Source organism: Phyllostomus discolor, chromosome 5, assembly GCF_004126475.2.
Source record: "Phyllostomus discolor isolate MPI-MPIP mPhyDis1 chromosome 5, mPhyDis1.pri.v3, whole genome shotgun sequence".
NCBI classification, from domain to species: domain Eukaryota; kingdom Metazoa; phylum Chordata; class Mammalia; order Chiroptera; family Phyllostomidae; genus Phyllostomus; species Phyllostomus discolor.
In genome coordinates, this window is record NC_040907.2 from 123705626 (window position 1) to 123722272 (window position 16647).

At 39.0% G+C, this 16647-nt stretch overlaps 2 protein-coding genes across 10 annotated transcripts in view; one reads left to right on the top strand and one right to left on the bottom strand.

Annotated features, from left to right (window-relative positions):
* FAM149B1 (family with sequence similarity 149 member B1) overlaps positions 1-11609 on the bottom strand; it is a 60390-nt gene extending 48781 nt beyond the window's left edge. For 3 of the 8 annotated variants that reach the window (XR_004903395.1, XR_004903390.1, XM_028513134.2), the window contains exons 1-3: positions 11394-11609; positions 6581-6685; positions 5539-5668 (exon numbers count right to left, since the gene is read on the bottom strand). Coding sequence is in view for 1 of the 8 variants with exons in the window: in XM_028513134.2 (XP_028368935.1) it covers positions 5539-5668; positions 6581-6685; positions 11394-11440 (282 nt within the window). In the remaining 7 variants the exon portion in view is untranslated. The other 5 variants (XR_004903392.1, XR_004903391.1, XR_004903393.1 and 2 more) reach the window with 5 other exon arrangements.
* A 53-nt stretch (positions 11610-11662) lies between these two features.
* Positions 11663-16647, top strand: part of ECD (ecdysoneless cell cycle regulator) — a 32383-nt gene continuing 27398 nt past the window's right edge. Inside the window, exons 1-2 of one of the 2 annotated variants that reach the window (XM_028513132.2) lie at positions 11663-11881; positions 13054-13271. In XM_028513132.2, the coding sequence (XP_028368933.1) occupies positions 13067-13271 (205 nt within the window). In that variant the 5' untranslated portion in view covers positions 11663-11881; positions 13054-13066. The other variant, XM_036026802.1, reaches the window with a different exon arrangement.

Genomic DNA, 16647 nt, shown 5'->3' on the forward strand with positions numbered 1-16647 from the left:
ATCATATTTTTCCTTTGAGTAATTGATGTTAAACATATGAATACATGTGCAGATACTGATCCATCTTTGTATTCCTAGAGTAAACCTTACTAGATCATTTAAAAAAAAATTAACCAAACCATATAAAACTAAAATAGAAAAGAATTAGGTTAGCTATTTTTATGATTGTTGGCTATCAAAATTTAAATATATACAATTAAACTGAAAACAGAAGTCTTCCTTCATATCATTATATTAAGTTTGAATTTTAAAAATATTCCAAAAGAATTAAATCTAAGAATATAAACTCCAAAATCACTACAAATAATAAATATATTTAGCAAAGTAGTATGTCATCAAATTGGGACAGAAAACTAGATTTCTACAGACCAGTGATAGCTCAAAAAAAAACTAAGACAGTTCAAAAAGTAAGTAAAGTATATAATTAAATACCAAACTGAATTTTAATATTGATGGTAATAATAAAAAGTAAATTATAAAATGACAAATAGGACTAGTGAAAGATGTAAATAAAAACTATATATTTAGCTAGAATACTAAGTTCAGTAAAGATGACAAATTATTGAAAATATGTATATAAAGTATTTAGCACAGTGCCTGGCATATACTAAATATTTAATAAATTTTAGTTCTCACCCTGGCTGGTGTGGCTCAGTGGACAGAGCACCTGCCTGCAAACTAGAGGGTCGCTGGTTCGATTCCTAGTCAGGGCACATCCCTGGGCAGCAGGCTGAGTCCTTGTTTGGGGGCATGTGAGAGGCAACTAGTCGATGTATCTCTCACACATAGATGTTTCTTTCCCTCTCTTTCTCTTTCCCTTCCCCTCTTTCTAAAAGTAAACAAATAAAGTCTTTAAAAAAATAAATTTTAGTTCTCTCTATACATAACCTAATTTAATAAAAAGTAATAATGCAAAACCAATTAAATCCCTGATAAATACTTTATAGAAAATGTTATAGAAGTGAAAATAAAATTTCTCTGAAAGAGTAAAGACACAAATACAAAATCACATACATTGTTTAGTGAACACTAGTAGGTTTTTTAAAATATGAAAAACCATGATACTAAATCAAGTATAGAAAAATGGTTTAAAAATAGATTTAACAGCATAGGAACTTAATTCATACCTTATACCATATATTATAAAAGTCTCGTGAGTTAAAAAGCTCAACATGCAAAATTCTACTAAAAAGCTATGAAATTCCATCTTCCTTTATTTTTTGAAATCTATTTTATTGATTATGCTATTAGAGTTATCCCATTTTTCTCCCACTTTATTCCCCTGCACTCCCTCTCCCACCCGCATTTCCCCCCTTTAGTTCATGTCCTTGGGTTGTACATATAAGTCCTTTGGCTTCTCCATTTCTTATACTATTCTTAACTTCCCCATCTATTTTGTACCTATATTTATGCTTCTTATTCCTCTACTGTACCTCTGTACCTCTACTACCATTTTTCCCCCTCTCCCTCCCTGCTGATAACCTTCCATGTGATCTCCATTTCTGTGATTCTGTTCCTATTCGAATTGTTTGCTTAGTTGTTTGTTTGTTTGTTGTTTGTTTAGGTTTGGTTGTTGATAGTTGTGAGTTTGTTGTCATTTTACTATTCATAGTTTTGATCTTCTTCTTTTTCTTAGGTAAGTCCCTTTAATATTTCATAAAATAAGGGCTTGGTGATGATGAATTCCTTTAACTTGACCTTATCTGGGAAGCACTATCTGCCCTTCCATTCTAAATGATAGCCTTGCTAGATAGAGTAATCTTGGATATAGATCCTTGACTTTCCTGACTTGGAATATTTTTTTACAACCCCTTCTTGCCTGCAAGGTCTCTTTTGAGAGATCAGCTGACAGTCTAATAGGAACTCCTATGTAGGTAACTCTCTCCTTTTTTCTTGCTGCTTTTAAGGTTCTTTCCTTCTCTTTAATCTTGTGTAGTGTAATTATGGTGTGCCTTGGTGTGTGCTTCCTTGGGTCCAACTTCTTTGGGACTCTCTGAGCTTCCTGAACTTCCTGAAAGTCTATTTCCTTTGCCAGATTAGGGAAGTTCTTCTTCATTATGTTTTCAAATGAGTTTTCAATTTCTTGGTCTTCCTCTTTTCCTTCTGGCACCCCTATGATTCAGATGTTGGAACATTTAAAGTTGTTCTAGAGGTTCCTAAGCCTCTCCTCATTTTTTAAAATTGTTTCTTCATTCTGTTCCAGTTGAATGTTTCTTTCTTCCTTCTGGTCCAAACTGTTGATTTGAGTCCCAGTTTCCTTCCCATCACTCTTGGTTCCCTGTACATTTTCCTTTATTTCACTTTGCTTAGCCTTCACTTCTTCCTCAATTTTGTGACCATACTCAGCCATTTCTGTGAGCATCCTGATTATCATTGTTTTGAACTGTGCATCTGATAGGTTGGCTATCTCTTCATCACTTAGTTGTATTTTTTCTGGTGCTTTGATCTGTTCTTTCATTTGGGCCATTTTTTTTGTCTTGGTGTGCCTGTTTCAGAGTAAGGGGTGGAGTCTTATGTATTTGCCAGGGCTGGGCAACCCATGTAGCTGCTTTGTGGTGCTGTATGTGGGGGAGGGGTCTGAGAGGGAACGATGCAGCTTCCTTGGCTCTCAGTTGTCAGTCACTTCCTCTGCTACCCACAAGCAAATTGGGTCCTTCTGGTGCTGATTCCCAGGTGGGTAGGTTTGTGCATGTTCTAGGACCCTGTGGGTCTCTCTAACAAACTCTCCTGTGAGGCTGTGAGCTTCTCCTGCCCTACAGCCCCCACAGATTTTTTCAGTGAGAGGTTTTGAGGCTTTATTTCCCCGCACTGGAACCCTGGGTTGCATGGTCTGTCTGGCTCCCCAGTTGTTCTTCCCCATTTATCTGCATGCAAATGTGGGACTGCCCTGGTCCTCCAGCCACCATCTTGCTGTGAGTCCTCTCCACCCCAGCTGCTTAACTCTGCCCCTCCTACCAGTCCAGATGAATGTTTCTTCTTTAATTCCTTGGTTGTTGGACTTCCATACAGTTTGATTTTCTGGCAGTTCTAGTTGGTTTTTGTTTTTAAATTTGTTATTGTCCTTCTTTTGGTTCTGTGAGGAGGCACAGCATATCTACCTCCACCTTGGCCAGGAGTCAAAATTTAAATTCTTTACCATGGTTTACAATGCCTAGTGATTCTAGTCCTGTCTACCTCTCTCATCTCATTTGTGCTTTTCTCATCCTGGTACACTCTTCTCCAATCATCCTGACCTTTTTAAAATTCTAATAATATACCAAATACTTTCCCTTGGGCACACGAAGCTCTTTGCCTTCTTAGGGCTTTTGTATCTACTGCTGGTTACCTATCTGGAAAGCTCTTTTCCTCACTCTTCATACAGTTAACTCCTAAACTTTCAAGTTTCAGATCTACTCTACCTGAAACCCTCTCTAAAGTGAATTCCCCTAACAGGAACTTCAGGTTTCTTTATTCAGAAATGTCTGTAAGTGGTAGCTAATGATTTGTAAGCACTTTGTAAATCTGCATTGCTTAAATGAATGAAAATGCAACTTCCTGAGGATTGAACCTTGACATCCTATCCTAAATGAGGCTCACTGTTGGCATGTACGAGTCACCCACAGGAACTTTTCAAGGCAGATCTTTATGACCTGTATCCATACTCAGCCATCACCTCTTTCACACCAAAAGTAGCTGCAGGTGTGGTGGTTGCTTCTTTTGTGACGTTTTGGGGTGGGAGAAGGTGGATTTGATGAAGTCAGTAATTCAGGACTTAATTCCCTCTCATGTTGTGTTTCCTTTTTCCTTTGAATCAGGGTATGAGATAGCTTCTAAGAGCTCTAGCTTCACACTGGGAAGAGTCTCTGTGGCTGTAATCGCATGGTGGCAACACCTGGAACTTAAAGTAGACTTCTGGTGTAGCCTCACTACTCAGTTTATTTTTTAGCAGTTTAATGGGCACATTTTAGAATCTTCCATTTTGTATGGAATTAGATCCTCCCTTTCAAATGTTGTAATTAACATCACTTAAAATAAAACTTGAATAAAATATTGGTACCTCAAAATATAAAATGAATCCCTCTTATTTATAATGTTCTTTTTTAGTGCCCTGTCATCTTCCTTTGAGCTCTTACTACCTTTTGTGGTTATTTTGTTTATTTGCTTTTGTCAGTCTCCTGTATTAGACTATTGAATCACATAAGCCTCCCTCACCCATATTCCCAAGTACAGTATCTGACAACAAATGTGCTAAAAAAATATTTGTTGAATGAATGAAGGAAAACAGGAAACCCAGTTATTAGCTAATAAGGAAAAGCTCTATTATGATACATTAAAATAAGGAAATGTTATATAACTATTCAAACTGACAGGGATGGAAGTAGTAATTAGAAAATATCTATATGAAGTAATGGTGAATGAAAAACTATACCACAAAATAGAATACATATATATCATACAACTATGTAAGGAAACTATATATACATCCAAATTAAAATGACTGGAAAATAATTCATGGTGCTAATAATAGGTTCTAACAATTATCAGTCTTTTTGTAAAGAAAGCAGGTTGCTAACAACAATATCGTGGAAAAGTGCTCACAAAATAATATAAGTGAAAGAACAGAGCATAGTACTGTATGTATACCATGATTACAGCTGGGTCAAATTAAATATAGATTGAAAGAGGATACAGAAATAAAACTACCTATTGCATCAAAGTGATAGACATGTTTAAAATTTGTCTATACAAAATTTTTTACTGCTCACCCGAGGATATATTTATTGATTTAGAAAGAAAGGAAGAGAGAGAGAGAGAGATCAATTGGTTGCTTCCCATACATGTCCCAACTGAGGTCGAACCCGTAACCTAGGTATGTGCCCTGACTGAGGATTGAACCCACAACCTCTTGGTATACAGAATGACCAACAGAGCTACCTGGCCAGGCAATTTTTTTTAAGGTTGCTATAAAAATAGTACTTTACAATGGGAAATAGCTATAAATAAATAAGTAAATAAATAAATAGGAAATCTCAATGCCCAATTAATAATGACTGAATAACACTTTGTGTAAACATCTTTAGTCCTTTTTCTAATATATATAAACAAACATATGTAAAATAAAATTAGAACTATAAAAGCTCTCCCTAACCTGCTTTTTTTCATTTAACAGTAGCATTTTCCCAGTGTGTAATGGCTTAATAAACTTTCAAAAACATTTTAAACACAGTAACATTAGTGTTACATTGGTGGAGACACATTAGTGAACTGAACACAGCAAAAGGAGTAAGTCCTGGGCCCACATCCATACTAACCTACAATTGTTTCAGTCAAGCACTAAGTAAGCATATCTAAAAAGCAACTATATCTATAAAACAAAACAAATACTCAGAGGGTGAAGACTGATGCTTCTTTACAAATATTAGAACATGTGGTAAATTTAAGTATTAAAGTGTAAAGAAACAATGCAGGAGAGTGAAGGAATGAAAGATACTAACAAAACTGACAAATCCTAACTCCCAGAATGATCTCTCAAGTGCTCCACAGTAACATACAACTCACACCATATCCCCAGGAGAAGTCCGAGCTGCCTTCAGTAGAGATCCCTGTGCCTGTATAACTTGGAAAAGCAGACCTTGAATTCCCAGTATCAGCTGATGTAAAAGGTGATTCTTGTGTGATGTCAGACTCACTAAGTACAGAATTTGGAAAGAAGAAACAGAAAAATTATTATTTCCTCAAGTTTCTGAAGCATTAATTACTCAGTGACTAGGTAATAACATATGTACAAATACATTTAAAGAAGCAAAAGTCAATGAACTTGAAATTTCAGCATCAAGAAAAAGTCCTGTCCAATTCCTATAGAATTGATGGTAGTCATTGGACCTAATAGCCATAGTTTAGAATGAATACTTTAACCTTCCACCTGTAACATATACCTTTGACAACTAAAGACACTTCAGAAATATTGGTAATATCTGAGATTATATGGCGCTTGCACAGTTAATCAAGCACTTTTACAAATACTAATCTCATTTTATCCCAACAACAACCTGGTGGTGCAGAACTCAGCCCCATTTTAAAGACAAAGAATCTGAAATTTAGTTCCAGGTTTTGAAACTAAGTTTTATGATTACAATTTTTCCTGTAATACCACATTGCTTCTCAGAACCTTCTTTGAAGTTATAGTCTCCTCTGTTGTATTTCTTAAAATAGTACATGCAGCTAATATTTACTCAGCATTTACTATATGCCTGGCATTGTGCCAAGTTTTGTATACTTCATCTCATTTATATTCACAACACCTTTATGAGATACTGTTATCAGGTAAGTAACTTGCAATTTTATTCAGCTAACCAGTGCCGGAACCAGGATTAAAAATCGTATCTGTTGGACTCCTGAGTCTATGCTTTTCAAAGGTTATAAAAATAAGTATGACATTTTTTCCATTAGCTGTTCCACACTGAAGATAAATGGTAATGAAATGTGGTAAAAATTTGCTTTGTTTCTTTAGTACAAGGCTTGATACCAACCATAAGCTAAAAAAACAAAACCTTTGCCATAATCAGGTATAAAAGCAAATAAGTACACTCTGTGTTATTACCTTTGGGAGCTCGTGTCTTTTGCGTGGCTGTCATTGGCAGAGGAAGTGTCGTCCAGCTGCTCTGGAAGGGGATGATGACTAAGAGCACACTTTGTTATTCCTTTCCTGTAAAAGATAAAAAGAAAGGTATATTTCATATAAATAAAGAATATACTTTTCAGAAACATAGTCTAAGTTGGTCACATACTTCTTGCTGCTCTGGAATTGCATTGTCCAATACATTAGGCACAAGCACTTAAACTGTGATTAGTCAGAAAGGAGACGCACAGATGCATTTTAAATGTAAAACACACAGGACTGTGAACTCTTAGTATAAGAATGTACAGTATCTCTCACTTCACACTAGACAGAATGGCCATCATAAACAAAGCAACAAACAATAAGTGTTGGAGAGGTTGTGGAGAAAAGGGGACCCTAGTGCACTGCTGGTGGGACTGCAGACTGGTACAACCACTATGGAAAGCAGTATGGAACTTCCTCAGAAAACTAAAAATGGATCTGCCTTTTGACCCAGCAATTCCACTGCTGGGACTCTATCCTAAGAATACTAAAACACCAATTCAAAAGAACCTATGCATCCCAATGTTCATAGCAGCACAATTTACAATAGCTAGATGCTGGAAGCAACCAAGATGCCCATCAGTAAATGAATGGATCAAAAAACTATGGTACGTTTATACAATGGAATTCTATGCAGCAGAAATAAAGAAGGAGCTCCTACCCTTTGCAACAGCGTGGATGGAGCTGGAAAACATTATGGTTAGCGAAACAAGCCAAGCAGTGAAAGACAAATACCATATGATCTCACCTTTAACAGGAACCTAAATAACAAAACAAAGAAACAAGCAAAATATAACCAAAGACACTGAAATAGAGGGCAGGCTGACGGTGACCGGAGGGGAGAGAAGAGGGAATTTAAGGGGACAGTGGGAAGGGTTCATGGGAACAAACTTAAAGGACACATGGTCATAAACTAAAGGGAGGGTGGCAATGGGAAGGAAGTGGGGAGGGTGGGAGGGGGGACTGGATTGGGAGTAAAAAGGAGAAAACTGTATTTGAACAATGATTAAAAAAGAAAGAAAGAAAGAAAGAAAGAAAGAAAGAAAGAACAGTTTCTCACTATTTTATCTTGCTTATATGGTAAAGTGATAATGTTTTGGATGTATTGAATTAAAAATATATATTCTTAAAATTAATTTCATGGCAAATTGAAAATATAATACGGTATAACAACACAACTATTACAACAGCTAAAATAAAACATGGTGATAATGCAAAAGGCAGGCGAGGACATGGGGAAACTGGATGTCTCACATATTGCTGGTGGGAATGAAAATGGTACAGCCACTCTGGAATAGTTTTGGTTTCTTATAAAACTATAAGACCTAGCCATGGTAATGCACTCTTGGGCACTGGTCCCAGAGAAGTGAAAACTTACATTCATACAAAAATATGCATGTAAATGTTCAGAACAGCTTAATTTATAATTTTAATAAAACTGGAAACAATGGAAAAGTCCTTTGATGGGTGAAGGGTTAAACTCTGGTGTATCCACACAATAAAATATGATCCAGTTAAAAAAAAAAGTGACCTATTGACACATGCAACACCTCGGATGGATTTCAAGGACATACATTATGCTTAGTGAAAAAAGCCAGTCTCAAAAGGCTGCATACTATATAATTTCACTTATACAATGTTTACAAATGATAAAATTACAGAGAAGAGATGAGTGGTTACCAGGAGATGAAGGAAGGAGTGGATGTGACCAGCAAGGGGCACATACACAAGACTGTTCTTGGTGGTGATGAAACACCTCTTCATCTTGACTTTACTGGTGGTTACACAAACTTCTATGAGGCCAAATTGCATAGAACTATGTGCCACATACACACACAAAGGAATGGATATAAAAACTAGTGAAAAGTGAATTAGGGTCTGTAGTCTGGTTGACAGTACTATACCAATGTCAGTTTCCTGGCTTTGAAATTATCCTACAGTTACGTAAGAGGTAGGTCATCATTGGGAGAACTTGGGTGAAGGCTTCATGGGACTCTATACACTACTTTTATAACTACCTATGAGTCTACAATTACTTTAAAATAAAAAGGTAAAAAAATTGATAATTACTTCAAAAAAAGGGTAAAAAAACCTGTTTCTGCTACTTTTAATATGACTACCTGAAATTTAAAACTACAGATGTGGCTTGTGTTATATTCCTATTGGACAGTGCTGCTGTGGAGTGCAACATGCATAAGAACAAACTAAAGGGTGAGCTATATATTCCAGTCCTAATCATCAATACTAGATTTTCCTCCCCCACAAAATTCAGTAGTCAAGTAAATTTAGGAAACACGATAGGTTAAACAAAGTTACACAGGTTCTTTACAAGAGGTCTTCCCAGAGATGTATATTATACCCCTCTAATACTTTTATTTCACGGGAAAGGAAACTGAGGCATAGAGGGATTAAGTAACCTGCTTAAGGTCATAAGGCTCATGTAAGTGATGGAGCCAGGATTCAAACCCAAGTAGTCTGGCTCTGAGGCTTCTCAGAGCAAACGAATAATTTGAGATTTTAGTGAACTGTACTATTTTTTATATACAAATATGAAGTTAAGGGCCCAGTCAATGGAGCTTGTAGTTTTAATTATTTCTTCAATGGTGGGGAAGGTTTGTGCAGAGAGCTATTTGTGCTTTTTTCACTCAGTGATCCTACAACCAAAAGCTTGTCTTTGAGACAGTGATAGGGATTAGAAATGTGGACTCCAGCTAGGAAATAGAAAACTTAAGACATTTTTTAGTGTGTCAGAGAAAGTGGATTATGGAGTGACAACTAGATAACACCAAAGAAATTTTAAATTTTTTAAATAAATTTTAAAATTGATAACAGCATTGTGGTTACACAGGAAATGTCTATCATGCATACTGAAGTATATAGGGATAAAATGATAGTGCCAAGGATTTTGTTTCCAGATGAGGAACAAAGAAAATATAGATGAAGCGAATATATTAAAATTTTGATAACTTTAATGTGGGTGATTGGTGGCTCATTATATTTACTATGTATTTGTGTTTGAAACTTAGCATTAAAAAATGTAAAGCAGTATGTAGAAAATGACTCTTTTTCCAAAATCTTTCCAACATCTACAATTTGGAAGTGTTGGGGAGAAAACTGAAGTAACTACTTCAAAACAAATCATCATTATAATACCTAAAGTAAATTAAAATTGCTTTTAACTTACAGTCACTTAGATGCATATATTACTCATCGTCTTCATCATTCACATAACCCCGACTCCTCTAGAGAATCCCCTTTGGGAAAGTTGTTTAGGGAGTGTCAAATTAACAAATGAGAACAAGTAACACAACTATACTGGGTCAGTAATTCTGGCCCAATAAGTGCTTATCAACACTTTTTTCCATAAAAGATAGTTTTTACTCTCAGAATGATCAGGATTTATTATAAAAGCATATTTTTAGCTAAACCTAGTTGTATTAGGAAATGACATTCTTCTTCCTAGTTTCTAAAAAGCTTATTATCTGAATTGCTACTGTGTAAGTATCTTATTATTTAGTAGATAATACACTTCAGAAAGGCAAGGAGAGATCACAGACTGATTTTCTTTGTGTGGCTATTGTACCAAATAAAGGTGGAAAGGGACAAGGCAACTACTATTTTCTGAGGACCAACTATGTGTCAAGCTCTGTGCCATCAGTTTAGATATGCTTTTAAATAAGGTCTTATTCCTATACTAAAGAAATGAAGAATCAAAAATTTAGTAATTTGCCTAAAAGTCACATGGCCAGAAAAAACCCTAGCCAGAAACTCAGATGTGACTGAAGAATAACAAGCTTGTTATTACTATACCATATATACTGAATATTAATAAATTGTATAATTGCTAAATTACACAGCTTACTGGAGAAAGGGGGGGCGGTTGGAGTTAAAAAGCCCAAGCTCAAAAGCTTATTGGTTATATAATCTTAAGATGTGTATATAACCTGTGTGACATAGCACCTTCTGAGAAACTGAAGATAATCATACCCATCCTACTGAGTGGTTGCTAGAAGGATCGAGATATGAATGTCTTTTTCAAAGTGTAAAAGCATTTATAAATGTGTGAAATTGTCATTACTTACTACATTACAGCACTCCAGTGGGGGCGGCGGGGGAGGGGGTGACTTTTAGCCAGAAATATTTACTCTCTAAAATCTCAGAGCAAAACTGGTCCTTGTACATTCTGATGCTTAACTGTAGAAACCGAGAGGCAGTACGTGTAATGGTTGTGACCAAGGCTTCAGAATAAGATTGACATCGGGTTTGCACTTCAGTTCCACTACTTTCTGTATGTGTAACCTTTGGCATGCTATAATTTTTAAATCTGGGATCTTTATCTGTAGAATGAAAAATAACAGTCCCCATCTTCCATCCTTGTTGAATAGAATTAAGTGAGCTAATGTAAGCAGCTTTGCAAGGTGCCTGGCACTAGATAGGTTTAACTTCATTGTAACAGTCAGCTACTGACAACTTCTTGTGGAAACTACCAATGCCTTAGGAGGCCATAGTTTGGGAAGTGCCGCCCAAAAGGGCCAGGCCCTGGGACAGCACAGGTGACACACCCTTAGCTGGAGTTGTAGGTAGAAGGGACAAAGTCCGGCAGGGCTGGAAGGAGAGAGTTCCGAAGAAAATTTTCTTTCTCCCACCTGGGAAAGGAAAGGAGCGAGGGACTGGTCACGAAGGGTCCCCGGAGCGCCCGCACCCCACCTCGCCTCCCCTGGCCGTGGCTGGGATGGTTGAGCAGGGCACTCACAGCTCCAAGCTCTGTGGCACAGACTTCCGAGTGTATCTGGAAATCATCCTCCTCTTCCTCCTCAATCGCGGCCGGGGCGGGCACGCCAGGGTGGGGGCCTCCAGGCCTGGCCCTCCCGCCGGCTCCTGCCCGGCCCCCTCCCGCCACCTTCCAGCCCCGTCACGCCCCGTCGCCTGGACACCAGACCGCCACCTCCTCCGGTTCCCCACCTCTCCAGTCCTCCGCCCTCCCTACTCCCCCGCGGGGGCGGAAGTGACGAAGGCGTCGGGCCGCCGGCCTAATGCTCCCGCCTAGGCACCGTGGGGACGCTGCCGGGTTCCGGCGCTGAGCGGGTTTCTGACTTTCAGAGTTTCCTTGGGCCTCAGCTTCCAGACAGGCATTTGGACCGAAACTGGGGCCAGGCTTTGGCGGCTGCTGGCTGTTCCCGACAAGCTCACGCGGTGCGGGGCGGGGCGGCCGAGGAAACGAGTCGAAGAGACCCTAGAACCGTAAGAGGAATTGGCTTCATTTTGTCAGGTGGAAGGATGGAGCTTATCTGAGTAAAGAGCCTTAGATTTACAAGCCAGGCCTCAGCTACTCGGTCGCTTGTCTTTCTGTTCTCCTTGTTTTCTCATCTGTACTGTGAGGAGCTAGCTCGAGTGACCTCAAAGTCCCTTCTACTTCGAACACTGAATTGGGTGCTTGGCATTATGGGGTGGGTAGAATTACTGTCTGTCCCTGTGGGTTGAAAGGCTAAATGACGATGTGGACAGACTGGTGAATGGGTGTCTGGATAGAAGATGCTGGTTCCTCTCGACCTCATTTTATTAGTCCGTTAGCCGAATAAATATAAAAATCGGATCACGTGGGCCATCTAGTGCAGTGCCATTGTTTACAAAGCATCACCTGGAAGCAGTAATAAACTAGTACTTTTGTTTGTAAGGGATGCCCGTAGAAAATAAAGATATCTACCTCTTAGTTTATTAGAGCTGTGTTCTCCTGAAAGATGGGCAAATTTTGGACAGATCAAGAACCGTAGGCAGATTGTTTTGGGATGAGACATGAATGTTTTGTAGTTTTGAGATGCCCTATTTCATGATGTGTTTATAAAAGAGATTGATTAAAATTCTGCAGAGTAGGGGAGATTGCTTTTAAGAGGGATTAAATAATGAAAATGTAAATCGGAGAAGGATCCTAGAGATGGTAGAGTAACACTCTAATTCTACAATTAAAGAAAATGCCCCAGAAAGAGATAGTGAAGTGCCCAATATGACACAATTAATTTAGTGGCAGAACTGGGATTTCGGTTAGTATTTAAACAGAGGATGTTAATGCAGTGTTCTCAAAAAATGTTACACATGCCACTGCAACTACAAAGGCAAATATTTTTCAATTTTGTTCTTATAAAAGTATTATTTAATTTGGGAATGTGATACTGGATTTCCATTCATTGTGTTATATCACAAGTTTTTAAACATAATTTTAAGTACAAAATGTCATTAAAAGAACATTAAATAAGTGTTACTATATTTGATATATTGTTAAGGCAGATACCATGATGGTATGTGGATAACTGAATTGTGGAAAACAATGATAATGGAATCACCTACAATAGTTCAGGGAATGGAATATTACTTCTGCATTGTTCTACATGGTTTATACTATTGAAACTTAAATGTAGTTTTCAGAGAAGAATGGAGGAAAATATGAAGCTTGCTACAGTAGAAGATACTGTGGAGTACCGCCTGTTCCTGATACCAGATGAACCAAGGGACCCAGAAAAACACAAGGAGATTCTTCAAAAGTATATTGAGAGAATAATGACCCAGTTTGCACCTATGTTGGTCCCTTATATCTGGCAGAATCAGCCGTTCAATCTCAAATATAAACCTGGGAAAGGTAAGGAAGGCTCTTTTACTTATTTTGATTTGATATGCATAACTTTTAATGTCATTCTGATAACAGTGATATATAATAGCCCATAGTTTATTCATTATTGTAAGGAGGTTTATATCCTAAACTTTTTAGATTGGTGATGCTTGCCTGTATTCAGTTATGCCCTTAATTTTTTTATTCATTCATATTGATGAAAATGTTCTAGTAACTGTTACCTTAGGAACTAACATATATCAACATTATTAAAAACTTGGGGCTATTCTTTTAAACTTTACTTTTCTATGCCATACTTATCTAGACACCTACACAGAACAGATCCAGGCATCTTTAGTTGTTACTCTGCACACATTTCTCGCCATTGATGATGTGTTTAGTAGGCTGCCTTGTTTTACATAGTCGTTTTGGTAGCGATCTAAGAATGGCTCTGCCTGGCTTATAAAGAGAAATTATTGGGCTTTATGACCATTATTTGCCATTTGGAAGCATTCTGAGGTTCCTTCACTGTCTTCCCTGTGCTGCTGAGGTCTGACCTCTGGCCAAATGTGGCATTTTGTCCTGTGGTTTCTGTAGCTTTACTAAAGTGACTTATGGATAAGGGACCAAGGCTCTACTTATGCAGTGATTTACGTGAGATCTTGTTTTGGATCAGGAGCATCTTGTTAGACCATCAATCTGGCTCTCAATTGGCTGCTAAATGTCTTTCCTACTGTTAGTTTTATTGAACTCCTGTTCACTGAAATACATGTGCTACTTATTGGCAAGAACACTGTCACTTACAAAACCAACTCCTTATTTTTTTAGTATATTTTGTTGATTACACAATTACAGTTGTCCCATTTGTTTTCTCCCCTTCTGCCATGAACCTCCCTTACTCCAGCATTCCCCACCCTTTAGTTCATGTCCATGGGTCATACATATAAGTTCTTTGAGTTCTCTGTTTCCTATATCATTCTTAATCTCTCTCCATCTATTTTATGCCTACCAATTATGCTTCTAATTCCGTGTACCTTCCCCCCATTCTCCTTCCTCTTCCTTCCTGCTGATAATCCTACATATGACCTCCATTTCTGTGATTCTGTTCCTGTTCTAGTTGTTTGCTTACTTTGTTTTTGTTTTTGGTTTGAGTTTTAGGTTTAGTTGATGCTAGTTGTGGCACTGTATGTGGGGGAGGGGTCAGAGAGGGAACAATGTTGCTTGCTCAGGTCTTGCCCTGCTTTCAGTCACTTCCCCTGCTACCCACAAGCAAAGTGTGCCCTTTAAGGTGCTGTCCTTATGCTAATTCCTAGGTGGGTGGGTTTGTATATGTTCTAGGACCCCATGGGGCCCCATGACAGACTTTCCTGTGAGATTGGCAATTTCTCCCATCACTGCAACCCCCACAGATTTTTACAGTCAGAGGTTCTGAGGCTTTCTTTTCCCCCACTGGAACCCTGGGTTGAGAGATCTGTCTTGCTCTATAATTGTCCTTCCTAGTTTATTCACACAGAATGTGGGACCACCTGGTCCACCAGCCACTGCCTTGCCTGCCTGGTCTGCCAGCACCATCTTGCTGCGCATCCTCTCTGCCCCCGCTGCCTGTCTCCACCCCTCCTACAAGTTTGGATGAATTTTTCTTCTTTAACTCCTTGGGTGTCAGACTTCCATACAGTTTGATTTTCTGTCAGTTCTGGTTGCTTTTTGTTTTTAAGTTGATTGCTACCCTTCTTTTGTTTGTGTGGGGAAGTGAAGTATACCTATCTACACCTCCATCTTGGGTGGAAGCTCCCACCTCCTTATCTTTTTTCCACAAAATTTTTTGTCCAGTGCCATTCACCTACTTATCGGAGCTAGTTAGTAATTTACAGTCACACTCAGCTCCTCACTTCACCATGTTCAGTCAGGGACTAAATCCTAATGTTATTACTCCTGAAATATGACCCCTTCTCTACATCTGTTTGTTTGACTATGGTCCAGGCCCTCCTTATCTCTTTATCTGGAAGATAAATTGTGATAGTCACCTAACTAACTTCTCTGGTACCAGTGTCTCCAGTTTCTCACACTGTTAAACTTACCTTTAAAATATACAAATTTGATCATGTCACTCTTCTGCCTAACATTCTTGAACAGTTCCATATTGCTTCTGCCTCCAGAAGCAATATGGAGGGGTGACTATATTGGTATATATAGTTTAATATATAAGGTAGATAGAAATAGATACCCTAGACTTCCAGCCAAAATGGAGCCATAGGTAGACATACTGTGCCTCCTCGCACAACCAAAAGAAGGACAACAACAATTTAGAAATAAAATAACAACCAGAACTGACAGAAAATTGAACTGTATGGAAGTCGGGCAACCAAGGAGTTAATAGAGATACATTCATCCAGACCGATAGGAAGAGTGGAGTTGGGCAGCCAGGCGGAGAGGGGTCGCAGCACAAAAAGCATTGGCACTGGGCACATAAGGCATTCCAGGTGTGCAAGACAGCAGTGGGCGGACCCTGATCACGCAGGCAGTGGCTGGCAGACCCCGGGCACAGGGCGGCGACAGGCAGACCCAGCGAGGCGGCGATTGTGAAGCAAGGCACTACACGCAAGGCAGCTGGCTGACCACGCGGTCCCACATTCGTGCACAGATAAACCAGGCAAAATTGGGGAGTGAGACAGACCGCTCAACCCAGGGTCCCAGCACCAGGAAACAAAGCCTCGGGACACTGATTGAAAACACCTGTAGGGGTTGAAGTGCTAGGAGATACTCCCAGCCTCATAGGAGAGTTCGTTGGAGAGACCCACGGGGTTCTAGAACGTGCACAAGCCCACCCACATGGGAATTACCACCAGAAAAGTCCAGTTTGCTTGGGGAAAGGGGTGGGAGGGACTGAAATCCGATAGAGAGCAGAGCAAGTGCCATTGTTCCTTCTCAGACCCCACATACAGCATCACAACCCAGCAACTGGGTTGCCCCGCCCTGGTAAACACCTAAGGCTTCTCCCCTCACTCCGCAACAGGTGTGTCAAGACCAAAAAAAAAAAAATGCCCTGAACGGAAGAACAATTCAAAGCCCCACAGCAAATACAACTAAGCGACGAAGAGATAGCCAAACTATCAGATGCACAGTTCAAAGCACTGGTGATCAGGATGCTTACAGAATTGGTTGAATTTGGTCACAAATGAGATGAAAAAAATGAAGGCTATGCTAAGTGAAATGAAGAAAAATGCACAGGGAACCAATAGTGATGAGAAGGAAACTGGGACTCAAATCAATGGAGTGGACCAGAAGGAAGAAAGAATGAAGTCAGAAAAGAATGAAGAAACAAGAATTCAGCCCTAGCTGGTGTAGCTCAGTGGATTGAGTGCGGGCTGCAAACCAAAGTGTCGCAGGTTTGATTCCCAGCCAGGGT